At 37.8% G+C, this 23,065-nt stretch overlaps 1 protein-coding gene across 1 annotated transcript in view; it reads right to left on the bottom strand.

The window, feature by feature from the left end:
* Positions 1-481: 481 nt before the first annotated feature.
* The window catches only part of ntsr1 (neurotensin receptor 1 (high affinity)), a 70,045-nt gene continuing 47,461 nt past the window's right edge, over positions 482-23,065 (bottom strand). Inside the window, exons 3-4 of the mRNA XM_042492503.2 lie at positions 15,748-15,832; positions 482-6,647 (exon numbers count right to left, since the gene is read on the bottom strand). Of these exons, the coding sequence (XP_042348437.1) occupies positions 6,392-6,647; positions 15,748-15,832 (341 nt within the window). The 3' untranslated portion in view covers positions 482-6,391. The remainder of the gene's footprint in view (positions 6,648-15,747; positions 15,833-23,065) is intronic.

The following is a 23,065-nucleotide window of genomic DNA, read 5'->3' on the forward strand; positions in this document are numbered from 1 at the left end:
GTTTGATAAGGCAACAGCCTTCTGTGCCAACATGCATGCACTTCCAGTGACATTTCTGTTTTTTCAAGCCCACAGCTGTTAATTGTCATGAGTGTACTTTAGAAAAGGTCAAACACTGCTAAGTGATGAGTGTGTGTTTCTGTGTGTGTGTGTACATGTGAGAGAGCCTGTGTGGCAGGAATAAGACAGAGGAGAATCAATCTGTAAACAGTGAAGTCAGTACATGAGCATATTAGATATCATCGTTCCTTTTTATTTCTTTTGAAATGAAATGAAACAACATTCTGTTAGAGAAACATGTCATATATACTTAAACAGCATCATCAGTTAAAATAAGCAAAACATTTCTTTGATTTAAATACAATGAACACCGGCCGAGACGCACTGAGGTCATAATATTCATGTACAGGTCTGTGCAGAAGAGTACAGGCATCAGTTTTTTAACCCTTTGAAACCAGGGCAATAGGCTAGATTTCTTTAAAAAAAAAAAAAATGCAAAACAAAACAAAAAAAACAGGAGACAATGAGCAACTTAGAAATGAATTACCCCAAACTTTGTTATTTTAAAAAAAGTAAAATGTTACAAAATAATTACCTGAAAATTTGCAAGAAAGGAGAAGTAAAACACAACAAACAAGTAAATGACCTCAAACTTTTATATATATTCTGTAACATAATTTGAAATATATATTTATCATACTCATTAATGTAGTTTTCTGGAGATCTTTCCCATATATTTATCTATAATTTTCTCTCTGTCTTTTTGAAAATCTAATTTTCAGGTCATTTTCTTTTCACATTTCACCAATTTCTTTCTTGTTGCCTTTTCATGTTTTCAAAGAAATCAGTCAATTTTCCAAGGTTTTAAAGGTTTAAATGCTTGTGAAAATCATATGATTGTAGCAAAAGAAAACTGATGCTGAGCCAGGTTAAACTGTCTGCAAAATTAAAGGGATATACAGGATTGTTTTTACAAATACCTAATTCAGTATGTCTGGTTTATCTTTGGGTTTGGAAATCTGATGTTTGGTTGAATCACAGTTTTCTGTGGAGCAGTTATAAAGTGACTCCACAGACTCAACAAGAGCACAGATACTGTACAAGAACACAGAGTCATATCAACCAATGCAAAGCACAGCTAATAACTGTCAGTAATAATAACAAAGTACATTATATTAAAACAACCAGTAATGGTAAAATAAAAAATAATACACAGAGGTTGAGCTTTTTTACTGCTGCGGGATGCCTTGAAAGTGGCAACAGTGTCAAGTACTTTTAAGGTAAAATTGTATGTTTAGTTGGCAAAAGTAAGTGTAATACATCACTACACAGAGGTGAAATCAATGTTGAATTTAAAAATAAGCATTTTATTTTATTTGATTGCATTTTTCAGCCCTGCTGCGCAGCTTATATTGCAGTAGAGTTTTTTTATAATGACAAGACTGCAAAATTAGCAATACTCTCATGGGATTTTGCAAACAATCATGACACATTATCTCAACCTTTGTTTTTTTTTACCTGGCAAACATAACAACTGACTGCAAGATAAAAATAAATAAATAAAATAACTAGGACTTCAGTAACATTAACAGTGTCAACATAGAAATATGCGGTACTGTGTAATTACTACAGGCTTTTATATTGAAATCCATGGATCTCCATTTGTTAGAGAACTGAAATGAGTGTACAGGCAGGGTTATCTTGCTATCAGCTGAAAATAACCTCTTGTGAATGTTCAAGTGCTGCCATTTCAAGCACCTTTTTTATGTTATAACAAAAGGAAATCTTATTTGTTTAGAAGCACAATCAAAGGTACCAATATCTGTATGGTAGGTATCAATTGTAATAAACATTCTCTCTATGGGGAACATACAAGTGGATGCATGGAAAAAGCATTACACACAAACTCTACACATAAGCCTCAGAATGACAACATCAGCGACAAGCCACTGGCGGTCCATTCATTTCCCACAGAGGAAACCTTGTCAGATTTCAAATAACACGAATATGATGATCCATCAACAGCCTTTTGTTCAGGGTCCTGAATTAATTTTGAATTTATCTTGATAGAAAATGACTTGACAAGAATGATAATACCTCGTTCTATGAGGCATTTTATATGTACAATCAAGCCATTGCCAAACAACAATGCCAATACTGGACATTTTTACAAATTCCCTAATTACTTCAGTGATGTTTGAGGCATATTGTTAATTTTTTTCTGAATTTTGAGGGTGCGGCAAATTAAACATACACGTGGTTGGTGGTTACCTAAGACAGTCCAAAAAATGTACGCTTCCACATTGGAAAAATTGAGCGCTAAAACTCAAATTTATGATGGCATAGGATATAAACTTTGGAGCTGCTCTATAAAAAAATGAATTGAAAGATGGTTTAAATGACACTTGGAGGACCCGGAGGAATGTCCACTACTGTCTAATAAACTGGTAGTTGAATACAATTGCAGAGATACTGAAAACAAACTTTTTATTTCTGTTATTTTCAGCTTTTGCAGTAATGTTCAAGAATATATAGTTAAACACTGGCGATGTTTCTGCTGTGCTTATCCTGTTTACTGTGTCACTTGGCATGGAAGCTAAGCAGTGAGCTCCTGTGGACAGGGGTGCAGCAAAACTAAACATATTATAGTCACCTGTAAGTGTTTGAATATTTGCTCCACTGTACCAATAACCAATCAATGCCGTGGTGGACCAGCAACTCAAGTGTTATGCTTTTAGTCAAATGACTGTTTTTGTCAAATGGAGTCTGGTGTCTTTGATATAACAACTTTATTTCCCTGTCACAAAAGGCTGTCTGATGGCAAGGCAAAGCAGTAAAAATATTTTAAGTATTTCATACTTCTGATATTTTGATTTTCTTTAAAGTGCAGTTCTTTTTTTTCGTTAGCTAAAAACTAAGTAATGAGGCAGCCTTATTTTGGAGCCTTTTGATTTCACATACGTGCTGCAAGAATTTTCTTCCCTGAAGTTGTTTTGAAAAAAAAAAATAAAGGTGATTCCGTCTATATGGGTACACTTTCTGTTTCAGAAGTAAGAACACAATATAATAATGCTAAATTGGACATTAGAAAGAAAACAAAAAGTACTAGGGTGAACAAAATCAGCCTCCCATTTATTGTCAATGATAATGGAGCTGCTCCAGATTTACACTTGATGACATCTCGAGTTTAAGACTTTCCTCTCTGCTTTCTGGCTTTGAGAGAGTGCAGCTCATATTCATAAATATTGATTGAACTTCCCTTGACCATGGAAATATTGGAATTCTTAATCAAGATGTTTTTTTCCCCTTTTGAACTATTTTACCAGTTGGATTGTTGGAAAATGTACTGTATGAAACCCCAGCTGTTGCACCTTATTGTAACTTTTGGGACAAAAGGGACTGCTATAACATTCCAAAACCAACTGTCTGACAATGATGCCCACTTCTCTCGAACTTCTCTCACAAGCTCTTGCTTGTCATTCTTTACACATTGATTTGTCACTTCAGACGTCTTTTTTTTTTTTAATGGATAATTGAGCCTCTCCCTTTTCAGTGGGATTTTCACCCCAAACTCTATATGTCGCTATTTGGAACAGCTGTAAACATATTTGCAGTCAGACGAATTATGATAACAGTATGAACAAGTTCATTTGAAGCATACTTCAGCCTTTAGGCAACTAAAAAAGGCAGTGCTAAGGTTTGAGTCATGGTTATGGTTAGGTTTTGCTAAGGGTAACCTGAACAGCACTAGGTTAGGGTTAGGGCAAAATCATGATGACAGTGAATAAAAATAGCAAACATTGACTGCAGGTTATTGAGCACCTCCACCTCCTAAATTTCTGCTGTGTGGAATCGCCCAATATCTATGTAATTCCCAGCGATACTGCTCCGGTGTACTTGGTAAACAATAACCCTTCTGGTCAAAGTTTTATTCTGGATGAAGATCTGTAGATGCAATCAAAGCATCTTATGCAACCAACCAGCGCTCAGAAGAACAGGGGTCCATCATACAAGCTCCACTCTATTGGCTTTTCAAAATGCTTTTGCTAAATCATGGATAAATGATAACATTTATCTAATTCTCCGTAGCACTTCTTGAGGGCTTAAACTGATGGAGAGTCCAGATTGTTTCACATCTTGGTGTTGCTCCCAAAGGAAAGTTCCCTGCCTTTGACTGCTCAAGCAGCAGCTGGTGGGAGGCACTAGTGTGCATGCTCTGTGCCTGTTGAAGTGCTCTTTTCTCTTCCCCCACAGGCAACATTATGTTCCAGGTAAGCATGCTTGTGTCTCTATGCATCAATTAATTTCCAACCTGTGTTATTTGGTCCACACGGTTACTAATGTACAAAGTACTTCAAATAATCACTTAAAGCCACATCTTGTCTGTCTGCACACCTACTTCACACTTTTTACCAGAAATAATCATAATCTCTAAGGACCTGTTGTTATCTGTACTCTCCCTGTTTATTAATTTTTGCTTAGAGTCAGGGTAAAGCAAAAAATTAAAATGTGAGGTTATTGAACCAAAAAAAAGTTTTGTTATCACCCAGCCAAATTTCCTAAATTAAAAAATGTGACAAGCATATCAATTAGGTTTTAAAACATGAGGAAAAAACAAGTATGTGGAGTGCCACAGGATGATCTTTTTCTGGAGACCTGGTTCCCTTGTCAAACAGCCAATGGGATTTTTCCATTGGATTTTGGATTATTGTAGAAAATTAGCTCCATGGTAAACAAGTGCTGAGGATACATAATCATTTTCCTCAACAAGATAATCTTCACAAATGAACACTTGTTAGCAACTGCCTTATTAAAGATCTGCAAAGTTCATGAGTGGGGTTTCTACTGACAATTTTTATATCATACAATGTGAAAGTCCCCAAAGACCCATTAAAAAAACCCCCACATTAACTTCAATACGAGGGTACTGGGTGTCTCAGAGCACATGAACCTAGCAAACTCCCCACTCACACACAGGTGATGAAGGAGATGAGACTGATGCTATCTGCACAAATATTTTTATTTAGGAGAGAAGGGGATTATGTTAAGGATGGCTCCAGCATGGGGTGCCTCAATAAATGAAGTAATATTTAAATAGTGGCCAAAGGTGGAATTACACCGTTTGGTCCCATATGTGAAGCCATGGGCCCCAAAAAGACTTTTTCCATGGACTTTTATCTGGAAAGAGACCTGTCAAAACGTCTAATTTCTCAATGACTTATTACAGCATCAAGATTCAATCCATTCAGTTTGATAACGTTGGGTAAGTGTAAAAGAACGTCATGATTAAATGATTTTATCACCATTTGAGCAAGCAGAGTGCAAAACCGGAAGTCAGCCACTCTGAAAGTCTCTACTGCACCTGCTCTATGGGCCCTATAATGCAAAGGAGTCAATTACTTTTAGATGACAAAAATAGAGCGATTTTTGCTTAATGCCCCTCTAAGCACCTCTCATTAGAATGAAAAAAGCCCTGCTCCCACGCTGTATCCAGGTTTAATACATCCATGATTATCCCAAGCCCGCCCAAAAAATCCTGGACACAGAAATGGTGAAAAACTGTTTATGGTATAACTCCATAATGCAGTACTGTATAGTTCACAGTCTTTTCATGTTTTCAACATGCACAGTGTTCAGAAAGACATCACTGATTTTGCTTTACCTGGACTCTAAAGCTGCTTGGGACAAAGCCAAAAGACAAGAGAGGGTAGAGGTAATGATGCAACATTCTTCCCTCCTGTCAATGCAACTTGGATTCAGAAAAGAGAAATACAAACTCTTTGACCCTTTTTTTCCCTAACATCAAAGGCAGTTTATCTACAGATCCTTACCTAAAATAGCACAAAGGAGGGTTACGTCAGAAGTTTTGTACTATTGCCAGAGGTCTTTTTTTTTTACAGAGAAAGTACTTGCAAGAGGTTGATTCTTAAAAAACACAGAAACAATAGAGTAATGTACACTGTACAACACCAAGCAAATGTGAATGATTGGTCCAATAAAAACATGGACATGGTAATATACTGTATAAAACATTTACACAAGTTTCCATTTTAAAGGATGGTCTTTCTCTTCGTTGGAGTCCATCCTCTCTGCCTTTCTTCATTCTTTCATCGTCCTGTGTCATTTTTTTTTTAATTTCACAAACTAATTTTAAATGAATAGTCAAAACACATAATAACACATAATGATGCATGCATCTCAAATGAAATTACAGTGGTCTCAATAAGGGAATTTGACCCCACTTGACAATGATGGTGATCCCAGTACTGGATCAGCCTGTGCCAACAGTCTCCAAACCAGTTCACAAATTTCCTTGATGTAGCTAGAGCAGTAATCACAAGGTGGCAGCAGATGGGATTAGAGTGTGAAAGTGTATTCCACTGCAGTCCAATCAGTAGGCTGTCTCTTTGATGATGTGGCTGGAGAGGGTAGGGTTGCTGGAGATGCTGATTGAGTGGCGGGTTAAGGGACGGGTGTGCCTCCTGGGAGTATGGCGGCAGGGCATGCAGAAGTAGCGCAGCGTGGAGAAGAAGATCTGGCGGTAGGTGGCTGACACCAGGTTGTAGAGGATCGGATTGATGGCCGAGCTGACGTAAAATAGGACGTTGGTAAGCATGTAGAAATAGTGGTAGAAGTCATACAAGTCACTGTGAGAAAACAGAAAACAAGAGACAAATAAAAATCTGGCATATTCAGTTATGCATGATTATAAAATCATATACACAGATATACATGGACATATACACTGATCAGCCAAAGACTAAAAACACTGGCTGGTGAAGTTAATAATATTGATCGTTTCACTAGAATGCTGTTGGGGAACCTTGGGTCCTGGCTTTCATATTGATGTCACCTGACATGCTCCACCCACCCAAACCAGCTGGGCGATGTTCCACACCACATCATAAAAACTGCTACGGAGTGACCCAAGGAATGTGACAAAGACCGCAAGGCATTGACCTGGCTTCTGAATTCCTCAAATCCCAAACTGATTAAATATCAATGATATGTGTTGGTACCTCACCAATAAATCTACAGGACACAAAGACCCCAACACCTTGGTGCTAGATGGCACAGGAAACCTCCCAGAGGTCCCAGCTTGGGTTTCTAAAAGGCCTCTTAATGTCTTCACTATCTAATGCAAGTGGAAATCATATGTTGCTAAGACTTTTTGTGTTAAGAATCAGGCTAAGAGGATTTTTTTGGGCAACCAGAGAGTGTTACCAGATGAGCATGTATTACACCAACCCAATAATCTTCTCTTTAGATGTCACTGCTCATTTTGGCTCTGCTGGTCCACGATGAGAAATGCCTCCGACGTCATTAACAGATCAGCTACTGTAGAAATGTTTCCAAGTTTACAGTGTAGGCTTCCCAACAGCCTCTGGGCTTTATTATTGCTGTATACGCTTGAGTAAGAGGAAGGGAAGAGTAAACATTTTTTCATGATGGAATTCAATAGACACATAATGAAGAGTACGAAAGAGTTGTGATAAATGTGTTGTAAAATAGAGTGTATCCTCTTCATTTTTAACACAGTCTTTTAGTCTTTTATCTTTGAGAGGTTATCATATGCGATGCACAAGTGAAGTTTAAACTTATAGAAGAGTGCTCTAATTCAGTCCCTCTGATTGCTGCTGGAGAGGAGGAGGAAGAGGGAGATTAAGCTTCGCAGGCGAGGAGAAGAACATTAAGGATATAGAGATTACATAACATGGGACTGGAGAGGGGAGGGGTACAGAGATGGTAAGGAAAGAAACAAATGGAAGACGAGGGGAGAATTAAAGAGACTTCAACATGAAAATATATAATCAAGTAAGTTTAATGGAACTACTGAGGTGGAAAAACACATTTTAAAACGCATACAAAGTACATGTTTAACGTTTGCAGTTGTCTTTTTTAAAAATTTTTTTGCTTTTACATTTTTCAAAAGATGATTAAAGCAGTTTGAGATGCACTTGTGGAAACACTGTCGAAGCTTCAAGCCTCAGAGTGAGTGTTTCCCAAGGCAGGGGTTGACAATCACAGCATATGGAGTGCCCTGGTGATGTTATTTTCTTTAGGCAGATGTAAAGTTAGCCTCACACTGGCTACCTCATCAAAAAAGCCAATCAGATATTTTCCATTAGTTTTTGGATTATGGCAGAAAATAAGCTCTGTGGCAAACTAATCGTTATGATTCTTACAAAAGTTGTTCAGATAATCTTCACTGATGAACACTACTTTATGATTTTCATGACTTTTTTAAGCCTAAATGCAATCACCAGAATTAATAAACTAACATTAGCCTATAAATGAACATTCATTCATGTGACTCAGAATCTCTGAGTTTTTGTTACCTTGGAATAAGCCATTGATATCTTCACCTAAAAGGGTTCTTTTCCACAGAATCTGCTATGTTGTTTCTAAAGTAGCCCAAAGCGATACTGCTATATCCTACACAAATCATCTTTTTGAGCCTGCTTATTCTCCAACAGTTGAACACAGAATAAGTTGAGAGCCATCTACTGTTTATTGCATTGTGTGGAAGTATTTGTATGACAAAAGTTGGTGGAAATGCACATTAAATTATTTTTTTTGCTTATTTTCACATTTGGGCGGGTACCTGACTACTGGCAGCTTGTGCACACTCAGTACGTTAAAATGCAGTTAAGTCAAGCTATGGTTATAGCTAGATTAGGCAATTTAATTAGACTACTGTCCTTGTCGCAGTTTACAAAGCACCCGGGGAGAATCAGTTTATTGACAGATATATGTTTGACTTGGCCATGGTAGATGGAGATATGCCCCCTTTCAGCTAGTTGCTATTGGATCTTCTTTTTCTGTAATCAAATTTGTATTTAGTTTTGTGCAGAGTATAATAACAAATAGCATCATAACAAATCATATATACATAGTCTTATCTCATCCATATGAAGAAAATTGTAACTTTAACTTTTTATTTTGACTTTCTTCTGGTTGACCCATTACATCACAAGCTAGCTAGCCGCAAACCGGTTGCATGTCGAACAGAGAGAACATGGATAACCGTCCTGTGCTGTACATTTTTTACATCCTCTACCCTTTACTTTTTACCTTCATCTTGTTTTCTTCCCTTCTTTTGTTGTCCCATTTTTTTCTACAAATTCATGCTGTTAGACTCACAGGTCAAAGCCTGGCCTGGTGACTATGGAGCATGTGCATAACACCTAGGCCAGTTCATGTCTGACTGAGGCGTTTACATGAAACAGTATCAACTTGGCACAACTTCAGTCAGACCAACATGTGTACATGTATGTGAAAGTCCAGTTTTAGTTGCACTAATACAGTACAATAATTCAACTTTTTCTAACATCAAGTAAAGGGCCCGACTCATTGTGGTCCGAAGCCATCACTAAAAGTAGACCTATAGTAACTTATAGCAACCAGTACGTTGGCTTCGAGGTGGCTGACTGCTTTGGAATACATGATATACAGTAGATACTGATTTCATCGCAAAGACACATTTTATTTAGTGTTGCATAGGTGGAGCATCCACCAATGCAACGCATTTGATTTCCTAGGAAACATACTGAATATGCTATATAAATTATCCACCAAGATGTCTCACATGAGACAAACAGTATTGTATTTCTTTATATGAACAGACAAAGCAAAGGATAAATAAATAGGAGAATATTTAATACGAACCAAGGGGATTAAATAAGACATCTTAACACACGCAAACAGCAGGGAGTAAAGGGAAAGCAAAAGGTTAGAAGTCATAACACATCAATGTCCTCACACATAGTGGAGATACTCCCAAGCGTCATCTCAGTTACTAGAATATGATGTATTGATCTGTCCTGCTCCTGCAATGGACAAAGGTCACTGAAGTGTGCAGGCAGTCAATGATGTTCGTGTCTGTCTGCATACAGGGACACCATTAAAGATGAATGAGGCTTAGATTGAAGGGGACAACACGGATAGTTGACCTTTTCGTTTCATATACTCAGGTAAATCTGTGTGCTTGGCCTATGTAATGGAGAATGACAGATGACGCTTTGTTCAGGTAGAACTTTGATTAGAGTCCCTTAAGCTTCAGATAGTTTTCACTATAATTACACACGATGCTGGATGTGCTGTGAACCACAGGGGGGAGCATTTTCAGATGTGGTGATTCTGTGCTTCATGCACATCAGTCGCTTCCCTCTTGTGGCACATTCACTCAGGACAGATCTCGCTGTCATGAATTTATCAGAGGGGTCCGCAGGGAAGTAGAGTGTTTTACTGGCTGTGAATGCTACCAGTTTCTATAGCACTTTCTGAATCCTGCTACTCCTAACCCACATCTGTCTGCACTGGGGGCTTCTGAGCATGATATCCACTTAATTCTGTCAACATGCTCCGAGCCCCCCACAAAATGCATCATTTTCTGCTATTTGTGCATTGCAGGAGAACTGAGCTCTGTGTACGTCATTGTCAAACATACAAAAACCCCACCAAATCAGGTGCCTCTAAGCTTGAGGACAGCAAACTTTGAAGGGAAAGAAAAGTCTACAAGTCAATCACTGGTTTGTTAGAACAGTTGAAACTTGCCCGACTGAAACAAAGTCCTGAAGACATCTTTGTTTTTCTCTCTACTTCTTACACTATCTTTACTGGCGGACGACAACCATGTGTAAAGCATATACTGCAAACTTCTGACAAAACTTTGCTTTAAGGAGCCTTCCCAGCTAGCAATTTTTGATTTTAGAAACATTCTGAGAATGTAGAATGTAACTGCTGAATGTTTTCATAACGTTTTCAGTGACAAGTTTCTTTATGTTCCCAGAATGTTCTTAAAGTTTGGGCAACATTCTCTATAAACATCAAAATATGTTTTTTTTTTTTTTTATATGTCACCTCTCAGCATCAACAAAACATCCTCTGCATGCTGCAGTTATAACGTTACGTCTTCTTCAGCATTTAACCTGATAGGGACGTTATTTAAAATGATAAACATTCTTAAAAAGTTCTTTGAACATTAGATTAAAATGTTTTCTATAAAACATTATTGCAACTTGTAGGTGATGTTAGCCAATGTTGTGGGAACATTCCGTGCTAGCTTGGTAGTTTATTCACTCCAAGCCAGTCAATGGAAACACATGTAATTTGCATGTATTTTTTGCAACATTTCAAAAGTTTGCTTGAAACTCCCTGACAATTTAACACTTTCCCAGCCATTGGATGTTGTGTAATGGAACATTTCCGTGTCCAAAAACAAACCAACAAGATGATCTCAGGGTAACAGGAAGAGAGGACCACTAACTTAACAACTTTATTGCTATTTAGTGGCTTTTCAGAGCCTCTCAGCAACTTTATTTTCAAACAGCAACCAGAGACACATTTAGCAACTTATTCAGATCAACAAGGAAAAATATATTATCATTTATTCCTATGCTCAATGTTCAGAGTTACAGCAGTACAGAGCAGTCAGCCATCAGGCCAGCGCTGTGTGTGTTTGACATGTTGAGACAGGCAGGATGAGAGGAGACGCTGCTCGCAGTGTGAGTTCAGTTGTAGTGGGTTTCTGTGGTTATGTTTAAAAGGATAAATTGATATCTGAATGTGTGATTCCTGCCAATTCCAACAAGCAGAACAATATGTAAATACGCAGAGTTTGCAAAAAAGCCGTTGCTTAGGGACTGTTCTGAAGGCTGTGGTGCTTCCTGACATTTTGGGGAAAGTTCCAATCTATGGCTCTACTCCATCTCAAACAGAATATTATTTTCTACTTCAAGTAGACATAACAAAATAAAAGAAAGAAAGGTAAACTTGAAATTGATTTTGCTCGTGAAAAACGACTTTATTAGACAAACATGCAATTTAAAATTTCATTTTTTTTAAATGAAAATGCACAAATTCAGGTATTGATAAAAAAGGAATGGAAGAAGCTAGAATAAAATTGAAAGTCTTGAAAAATTAGTAAATATGACCAAAAATGCTGGCACTAGCTGGCAACTTAATAATAATACTTCAGGGAAACTCCCCTGACTGAGTAACAAATTGGTACCTGTCAAAGACGACGGCCTGCAACAAAACATAATAGCTTTTCTACACAGGACGTGTTCCAGCTGCATTTTTCAGGCGTAAAAGAACATTTTCACCTAAATTACTCTGCCTATGTCAATTTTTTTTTCTTTTAATGTCTGCATGTCAGCCAGGCAAAAGCACTGTTGCAGATCATGCTAACTTTGGTGTCATTTTTGCAGTGCTTTCCAGCACTGACAAAACAAAAGGCATTTCAGAGTGATGTTGCGCAGTGATGTCTGGCCCTTTGAAAAAGATAAGAATTGGAGCATTGTGCATTTTACTGAAGCCATGCAGTTGTTGTGAAAATGTAGATTTTTTTCCTGATTTATTTCTCAAATAAAAAGGATATACATTGATTTTACAGTGATTATGACATATGCCAGTGGTTTAAAAACCATGTTGTTGTATAAAAAATATGTACTTTGTGTTATTTTTTACTGATTGATTGACAATTGATAGGTAATACCTCCGATATTCTATTCAGGAAATGTACAGACATTTTGCTCTCTAATGTGTGGTATTGTTGTCATAAGTATTTGTTAATTGATCCGTTTTGTTAGGTTTCTCCAGAAAACAAAACTTGAAGAACATAGGTCGTAGTTTGGGAAAACACTGCACATGTACAAAAGGGTGAAAGCAAAATCGGGCCCTTTGGTTTCCAAAAGGTGGCGTGGAAATAAAACTCCCCACAGCCACCCCACCATCAAAATGACAGACAAATGAAAGAACTGGCCCCAAAACAAAAGTAAAGTGGGAGTCACTGAAAATGAGGGAAACAAAAGAAATGGCCAAAATAAGAATAACACTTCCAACAGACACTCAACTCCACTCAAAACAAAAAACACAGAAAGCCAACTGAAGGTGTTGACTCTCTGGAGACTCACAACCAACTGAGCAGGAAAACCCGACCTCCCTATAAAACCTCCCAGCAGGTTGATTACCAGCAGATGAGGAGAACATCACAGCTGCACCCAATAGATCCTAATTAGCACGGACACCTGGCACCTGGATTTTGGACCAGAAAAATAGGCACATTTATATTGAGCGTACTAATCTGGTTAGAATAGGCCTAAAAGCCACTTGGAACACTCTGTGCACAAAATGCATGTTTCAAAATCAAGCTTTAAAAAAACTTTATATATTAATGTTATTTCCTTTTTTTATTGACTTTTTAATCTCATCCAAATCAGTCCTAATCATAAATATTAAATATTCAATGTTTTTTTTTAGAATTTTAACCCATTAAATGCCAGGTTTGTATTAAGATACCACTTTATTTCAAAAACCTCCACCAACAACAAAAAAACCCCACAATACGTAAGTCACACACGGTGTATATGAAACAGTTTTCAAAAACATGGAAAGAAGGCAATGAGCAACGAAAGAATACTGACAAAAATAAGCAAGAAATAAGTAAAGAGTATGAGTGAATGACCCAAACATCTTTAAAAAAAGAAAACAATCTTTTTTTGTAATACTTTTAGATATATAATTATGATAATAATAAACATTGCTTCTCTACCTGGCTTTTTTCTGTTTTACCCACACATTTTCCCGAGCTTTTATAAAAAAAATTTCTACATATACCAATTTCATTAAAGTTGTGAAACATTTCTTTTCAAGTTGCTTTTAGCCTTTTCCCCCGTGTTTTTTAATTTAATTTAATTTTTTTTTAAAGAAATTGCATCAGTTTGCTCAGTGTTCAGTTCACCCCAAAAAAGTGGATGTGGCTCCAGGTTTCAAAAGGTTAAAAAGATGAAATCAGAAATTTCTTTTTAATATATTGGTTGATAACTAATTGATGAATCAATTAATTGTTGTAGCGCTAGTATCAATACACCAGTACCAGCTGTGCTTTATAGCTCTCTCCTTTTGTTAATGTTTATTGCAATCATTCTGCTGTCTGCTGTCCCCTGCTACTAAACAAGAAAAGTTGAGTTGTCATGTTATTGCCTTGTCAGATTTTGTATAATAAAAAATTGAAAATTTTATAACCTCAATATCATTTTTCCCTGAGGTATTGAAAATGATATTAAAAAATAAATAATTTCCAAGGTACTGTAAGTTAAGTTAGAAAGTATCATGATAAAACTAGTGTCCAGTGCAAAGTCTTTACTCAACGTTAAAAAGCAAGTGAAGGCTAACAGGATAGCGCTTTAGTCACCACCCCATCCTGTCCTTCACTGTCTGTCTGTCTGTCTTCTGTCTCCACACTTGTCTAACCACATTTAAAGTGAAGGACATATCAGACAAAATGAATGGAAGACATTTTTTTCTTTTTTTTCTGGTTGTCCTTTCCGACTGACTTTGACTGTGCAACCTCATTTTGTTGCTGCCTCTTACCAGGTAGAACAAAAAAAATTTCCAAAATAGCACCCCTTTAGATCTGAAATTTTGGGACAGATTTTGACTGAGTGACCTTATTTTATTGTCTCTTACAATGGGACAGATGGGACAGATGCAAGGTCATAATAACCTTGACCCTTGACCAACAAAATCTAATCAGGTTATCATTGAGTTCAAATGGATGTTTGTACCAAATTTGAGGAAATTCCTTCAAGGCCTTCTTGAGATATCACACTAATGATAATGGGACAAATGCAAGGTCACCATAACCTTGACCTTTGACCAGCAAAATGTAATTTGTTCACTGTTGATTGTTGATACTTGTTTCCAGGTGAATGTTAAAGCCAAATTTGAGGAAATGCCCTCAAGGCCTTCTTAAGATATCAGGCTTATGACAATGGGACAGATGCAAGGTCACAATGACTTTGACCCTTGATCAACAAATGTAATCAGTTCATTGTTGAGTCCGAGTGAACATTTGTGCCAAAATTGAGAAAATTCCCTCAAGGCCTTCTAAAGCTATAATGCTACAAATAATAGGACACAGGCAAGGCCACAATAACCAAGCTTGACCCTTGACCAGCAAAATCTAATCAATTAATACGTCAGTGAAGGTGGACGTTTATGTTCAAATTTGGAGAAATCCCTTAAAGTGTTCTTCAGATATCGTGTTCAGGAGAATGTAAATGACAACCCGGAAACATAATACCACAGCTGTCACAGGTTGCAGAGACATAACAACAAAACAAAGTGTACTTGCGTCTTCTTCGCAGAAAGAGGAAAGTGTAGGTGTTAAGCTGTGCACAAATACTCAGAAGCACATTAAAAAAGTAGCAGTAGCAGGCAGATAAGCAATATGTTTTAGGCTCAGTGCCTCTCTTCTGGCAGCAACGGGGTGGAACCGAGGACACCCTAGAAACAAGATACATACCATTTGTCCATCCTCCATTTAGTGTAGCGGTATGAGGCTTTCCCTGCAATAAAACTATTTACTAAATATGTGCCTGTTTGATTTAATTAGGGAAACTATTGAAAGACTAATTGTTAATGGAGAGATAGGAAAAAAAGATGAGACAGCAAGTGAGAAAGAGGCTGAGAATGTTAAATGAAGGCAATCCAATCAGGATGATGTATCTGTCCTTCTCCTCTTTGTTAGACGCTCTTAAGTGATGCTCTAAATGATAGCTAGAGCCAATTTATGTGTGTATGCGTGTTAAAATGCTCATGCATGTCAATGCTCATGCATGTAAAGGTCTATGTGTGTGTGAGTGCGCCGTATATGCAGCATCGGTGTGTTTCTGCAGAGATCAAGTAAAACAAAATACTACAGGTTGGTTGCATGCGAGGCTGAAAAGAATCGTTACTCACTCGGACCAGTCAGAGATGTAGCAAAACATGAGGCGGCGAGCGTGATAGGGCAGCCAGCACACCACGAAGGCTATGACCACCGCTCCTGTGCACAAGGGAGAGAGAGATAGCGTCAGATACAACACACACACACACCCACACACACACACACACACACACACACACACACACACACACACACACACACACACACACACACACACACACACACACACACACACACAAATCACCATAGAACTGATTTGCAAATTGTGTGCACTGGTTCAGGACATTATGATGTGATTTTTTTGTAAATCCTCTGGCTGCCAATAAAAAAGCGAATAAAACAAACATCTTGAGCTCAGCTGATGAAAGCAGAATGTGTATGACATCTTTTTTTTCAATTTGAGTTAAAACTCTGAGAAAGTAGTATGTCAATCAGCTGACATGGAATTTAGATGCTGTTTTCTGTTCATATCTGAATAATTCATTGGTGTCTGCTTACATTCCAAGCACATAACCACGTGTGACTGCATTTCTTATCTAAATGGAACACAATTTACACAAGAACTCAACCACATGTCAAAAATAGCACCAAATAAGCATTCGAGAGGAAATTAACCCATTTCAAAAGATTCATAAATGAGTTGGCAAAAGAAATCAATGGTTTATTCAAACAGCGGCATTGTATTTCTTTAACAAGATTTATTCAGCTGCTCTTGGTTCTTCTTTATTTTTTTCTCTTTCATCTACATTTTTATCCATACTCCTGTGATTGGATGACAAGGTGGGAAACTGCATCAGAGGACAGGTTTTATAATTGTCTCACTGTCAGTAAACCTCTGTCAATACAATTACAATACAATACTACACAACTGTTGCTTGTCACAACATTCAAAGTATTTTTCAAGCAAAATTTAGTCCGTTCTTCCTGTGGCACTTGGAATCCAAACAACTCAACTCAGATTAAAAAGATTCATAATTTGTTTGAAATCTCTGCAGTGGAGTGTGGCCACACAACACCTTGAAGCCAGTACGAATATACTGATTGTTAAAATCCCCATAACAGCTGCAAATATCTCAGCTGTAAAGTCAGCATCACTGTCCTCTGTGAAAGCATTGACAAAATGCTCTTTGGAAACACTGTAGAGGTTATAGGTTGGGTGTTTTGCCAAAGTGTAAAAGTTCTGACTGCAAAACAGCATGTATTCTCTGCCCGAATACATGCATATATGAATCAACTCCCCCATGTGTCGTCTGTTTTGGACTGTATCTTTGGCAGTGTCTGTAACTGAACTGCAGCCACTGCAAAGGTAAATTGGTTCGGGGCTGTGCAAACTGAAACTTGAACTGAAAAACACTCTTTGAGGTTGGAGAGTCAGTCATCAAGTAAACGTAGACTATTTATCTCCATCGCCGTAGGCTCAAATCTAATGAAGACAGAGGCTTTAAATAAATCAACTGCTATATCCAAAGGAAATCCATAATGTCATTAAAACCACAGGATATATTATAGAAGTTTAAATACGGGGAATAACTTCTGTCTAGTTTGGATGGAACCAGCTAGAGTGGACAGAGATGGATCGAGAACACAGATGGTTTGGAAAGTTAGAACAAAGATTTTTGGAGTTGGTGATGTCTGTGGTTATTTGTGAAGGTGAGCATCACATGTCTACATATGTATTCTAATATTTCAGCTCGTTCTCATTCCGAGTTTTCACATACTGCCACTTTGTCAATGATTTTGGCATCAGATACTGTCACAAAAAGCCATCTTTCGTGGAGGTATGATACCAGGGGGTCTCAGTCTGTAATCAGCCGGAATATTTCAAGGTGTATTGATATGCTGCTGGATGCCCCCTCCAGTGGCAACAGCGGCAAATAAAAGCACAAATAAAAAAAAAATAAAACATTTTTAATTAAAGAAAGTAAAGTACATACGAAGAAATAAAAAGACGACATTACATATGAGCAAGTCTATAAAAATGGGTTTTAAGAAGTGATTAAAAAGAAGTCACTGATTTTGCAGCCTTATCTCCTCAGGTAGGTAATTACAAAGCCGAGGGGCCCTAATGGCAAACTATATGCCTTGTCACATAACTTGTGGTGGTACATGGCCATGTATTTCAGCCAGGTGTTTGAATAGACAAGGAGAATCCTTGGTGGTAACCTAAAGGTTTCTTTGCAGCTTTTTACAAGAACTTTGCAGTCATCCCCAGAATTCACAGCAACAAACTCCCGGTTACAAGGAAACCTTCCTTGAAAGTACACTACAGAAACCTATTAAATGTATATCTCTACTGTATGTTCCTGTCACCACAGGGCTATTCTGAGAAACTACTCTCAGATCACTTGGATGTTGTTATTTTGGAGTCAGGTCTAATCTTAGACATTGCAGGAAATTCATCCGTTTCAAGGGGCACTAAGCCCGATAAGCCAGCTACATGACAGAGATCTTACTGATATTTGAGTGTCAATTTATTAGCCTGTCAGGAAAGGTAGCATCAGAGTCTAACATACATTTCCTCTTCTTTTTTCCTGTGGCTCTGTGGTGGGATTCTCTACAGATGGATTTCTTTAGGCGACACTTTAAATGCAGCCAAGAAACATTCTCAGCTCACAACGTCGCCAACACTTTGCACTGTTTTCCATTCCACGGTGGATGTAAGAACATGCACTGTTTGCTGAAATGTCAACACATCTTCAAAGCTTACCTAAAACTGTTAAAGAACATCAACAAGGGAAAGGAATGCTTAAATACAGAGACACATTCAAGCTGAAAAAACAGTGGGAGAGAACAGAGCCAGCATGGGTTCCTTGAGTGTTAATGTGTGTGTGTGTGTCTGTGTGTGTGTGTGGTTGCACGACACCCACTCAGTCCATCAATAAGTCAGGGATCTCATTTGCCCGGAAGTCTATTCCAGCATAGCGGCTTGGCCCCCAGCACTCTGCACATCGCTATTTGTCATTGTCAGTTGGTCCCATTTGGTCAGACGATCATCATCGCACACATACATGGATTCACACACAGCCATTTATCAGAAACAGTAATTCCGAAATCCTGGCACACCACCGAGCTGTAACAGCTCTTGAAATAAATGGCTCCATTTAGCTTAACCAAGGATGTCTAATGATTACCAGAACATGACATAGATAGAAATGTGTTACTGAAAGCAAAGAAAAAAACAGCAAGTTAGCAAATGTGGATGTAAACACTGAATTATTATTACTTTTTTTGAAAAGTTATATAATTGACCTACAAAGAAGGAAATGCATTTGATAAATATGACCAATGTGTTTTTGGCTAAAAACTGAAATCAAATCACCTTGGAGTTTTAGACATAATTTCAGCATTGTTTAAAGTATGATCAATAGTTTATCTCTAAATGTTCCCTGAAGGCAAATTGGTCCATTGCTGTTTGGATGTGTGACAATGCTGAGGACCACAGCAGGCCTGCATTGGTGCACACACATCGGCATAAAGTGCAGGTTTAATTCAGTTAAAGAAGGACGGAGAAAGAGGGAGATGGGTCGGGGGTCGACAGGAGAAATGAATCTGCACTCCGTTCTGGTCAATGTCTCGTTCAGCTTTTATAATAGATGAGTACAGAGATACATTACAGTGAAGAATCCCTTTTCTGTAATTGAAATTGCATGGCATTATCAATCTAATTAGACTGTCAGTAAAGTGCAACACCAATCTTCACACATCAGGACACATTTAAACAAAGGAGACTGTTATTGGGAGTATACGAGACAAAACTGATCATCACATTCACTTTGATCCTATTAATCTTTACATTTAATCTGTTATATGATGACATAGGTCAGAACAATGACAGTGGAGCCATTAGAGAAATACATTATACATTTTTATTACAAATCCGTGATGAACCATGATTCCAACCACGTCAAGCTGAACTTTGTGAGTTTTTCCACACATGCCCTTGACTGAATATGAGACCAGAGCTAAAATACTGAGAGATATATTTGCAGTGACTCCTATCGTGCAAATTCCCCATGGAAATATACATTTTTGTACAGTAAAAAACATGACAGGATATTAAGGGCCGTCCACAGCAAACACTATAACTATAACTACAACTATGACGATAAGGATGTGAGCATCCACACTGATGAACAATAACGTTCTGTAAACGGCAGCACAGAGCCTGCGATACGCGCGCCAAACAAACAGAAAACAAGAGGAATATGGCTTCCCTAAATTCTTCAAAGACAACAGGAATGGGAAAATCAAACACTATTACAAGAGCTGTCGTCTCTTGAAGAAAAAGTTCATTCATATTTTGAGATGACTCAGTTTGCTGACATTGTGGCGATGGTAAAAGAGGACATTAGTAAAGATAAAAGCAACTTCAGAGAGCCCATTAGTGCCAGAGACCGTTTGGCTATGACCAAATTACTTTTTTGGGTAATCTGCAGCCCAATAATAGTTAAATAAAAAGCTGTTAATAGCCGTGGTGGAGTGATATACCATCGTAAAAGTTGTCCGTAAATCCTAAATGTAAGAGAGAAGCTGTAGTTATGAATCCGATATTTTAAGCACTCCTGAAACTTTATTTTGTAGAAAAATGGCCCTAAAATGTGCAAATGACACCCAGATTGAACACTTTAAATTTACAGGATGTAGATCTAAATACAGAATTTGTTATGCACCCTATAAATTATAAGATTAAGGTGATGCTTTATAATCAACACTGGGGAATTTTTTTCATCCTGATAGGTGTCAAGAGCAACATCTACTGGCCAAATTCTGCCATAGTCAGGGAGAATGATCAATTATTGTTGAATAAATTCATAGGAATAAAAACAAAAAGAAAACCAAATAGTAAAATAGTCCACAGCTTCATACATCTTCTCCATAAAAACATACATTTTGTGTTTCCAAATTAGCTGTTAGAATCTATGTTGGCTACGGCATCTAAATAAGACAGATTCTGATTGGCTCTAAATATATAGTTCATGAAATCGTTCAAGGAGTGATCCTAACAAGATCGGTTGCCACTTTTGTTATCGATATAGTTTTAGTTTTGACTCTGCCATCCATTTAACTTTTGAGTTTCTTTATATATAGTTATAGTTGTAGTTATTTAAGTAATAGTAATTCTTAAGATTCAATACATATGTGTTTTCCTTTCTGTAGATTTTACCACCTACTATATTTTTTAAAATTTCTTTTCCAGCTGTCAGAGCTCCCGCATTTCCTTTGTGGTGTGAAAGAACAGTATCCATCAACAGCACACTCAGCAATCCCCTGTATTGAGTATGTATTCTCACAGGTTTGAGCATATTTTATTAAGTCACTTTTTCAGTGTAAACTAATTGCTATGAAGTATGAATTTTGGTATTTGGCCACAGCCGTCCATGTGATTCTGAATCTGCAAAATTAGCATGCTGGCGTATGACTTTAGTGCAGCGAGTAGGCGGGGTCTGCACACCATCTGACAGTTATTGTAGGCGGCTGATACACTCAATCTGCTGTTTAATTTCAGCAGCGAGAGTGTTTATGCCATCACGATCACATCAGGTCATACAAACACAAACAAGTCAAGAGAGACTGATACAGTGAAGTGATGATTCAGGCTCACATAAAAATCATGTTGTGAACATCACTATCATGCGGGCAATTATTCATCAACCAGGAAAGCTACCACGGCTGTTGCCTTTTAGGCTGGCTTCGCTGTTTGTTTTTACAGCTGATAATTACATGGTTGCTGCCACAAACTGACAGATTACACTCCATGTAAACAGCTTTCCCAGCGCTTTCAATTACGTGTTAAGCGGTGCACCATAGCACTGAAATGGAGCAGACGCACTGACTCTATGAAGCTGTACTGAGGCACTTGCAACCCCTCATCCTCCACATGGTCACCTGCTCCCACTTTTCTTTATCTGCGATGCAGTAACCCCTCTCCTCCAGTCTAAGTCACCTGACCTTCCCCTCCCTCATGCTCACCTGTTCCACTTTCCCCTGTCAGCCCTCAACTTTACACAAAAGAAAGCCCCAATTAACTACAATCTATGCCTAAATGGAAAACTGTTGGAGAGTGCCAGAATTAAAATATTTAAGATCATGGTTTAATTAAAATAATACATTAAATCCTCATACAGCATAATCCAGCACATAAAAACAAAATGTAAGAAAGCTTTAAATCTGGATAGAGCAAGTATTAAAAACAAACATTTGCAAATGGCCAGAAGAGTAAGACAGAAATGCATATGTTTATCTTAAGATTACAAAAGATGGATAAAGATGTGCTATTTTGATGGCTCCTTGCTCATATGGGTCTTAAAGGTAATGAAAAGGCTGATAAATTGGCAAAGGCTCTTCAAGTGAGTGATAAAAGCAGCTTATGGTAGGGGAGAGGCCAAATCATTAATCAGAATGGTAGGAATGAACACCTGGCAGAATGAATGGGATACTGATAGTAAACGGAGACATTAGCATGAACTGACTTTTGTATATTATCATATATAGTTTAAAGGAAGATGTAGTAACCACAGATAGGAGGTTATCATAACACACTTAAGGCTCGGAATGCAGGTTTTAAACACACATTATATGTAATGGGGAAAGGTCAATCAAATCTGTGTCAGAAACACTCTGGAAGATGCAGAAAATATAATAATGCAATATAGTAAATGAATTCAGAGAGGGAGACTTAAAGGAATTTAGTAGTTGAGATAGGGCAGAAATTGAGTTGAAAATCATTACTGAGCAGCACAGGCCTCCAGGGAAATCAGAAGGGGGATATAATACAGGCAGGATATGGAAGAATGTGATTTTCTTTCTTTCTTCTTTCTTTCTTTTAGACCAATCAGTATTCAAATCATTTAATGCAATGATAGTAGACACAGGGACACAGTAGGTGGAGGTATGCACCTTTAAAGTTGGTTTGAAGAAGAAGAAATGTAGGCCACACCAAGGGGCAACCTGGGCTGAAAACGCAGTTGTGCCAAAAAGCTGCAATTCATGTAATGGCTACTGGAGGCCATTGAAATGACATAACCAATGAAATAACCAACTTTACAGCATAAAGTGCGCTACTTACTTTCAGCTTTTCGGACTAATAAATACACAATAGACACACAAAAATGTCCCCTTGCACCGCTGATAACAAGACATCACAAAAGGATGGCACCCACCCGTCAGTTCCCTCCTGGTTAGCAGTTAACTGCTAGCCGCTGGCTCAGTGACCTCTACATTGACAACCGTGTCCAGACAACTCATTAACTCTAAATTTCTGCATGTCAGTGGGCTTGGAATGCAATAAAAATCTAGTAAGTTTAAACAAAAGTGATATCTTAAATGAAATTG

Source organism: Plectropomus leopardus, chromosome 9, assembly GCF_026936395.1.
Source record: "Plectropomus leopardus strain MGB_pleo_1.0 chromosome 9, ASM2693639v1, whole genome shotgun sequence".
Lineage (NCBI taxonomy): Eukaryota > Metazoa > Chordata > Actinopteri > Perciformes > Serranidae > Plectropomus > Plectropomus leopardus.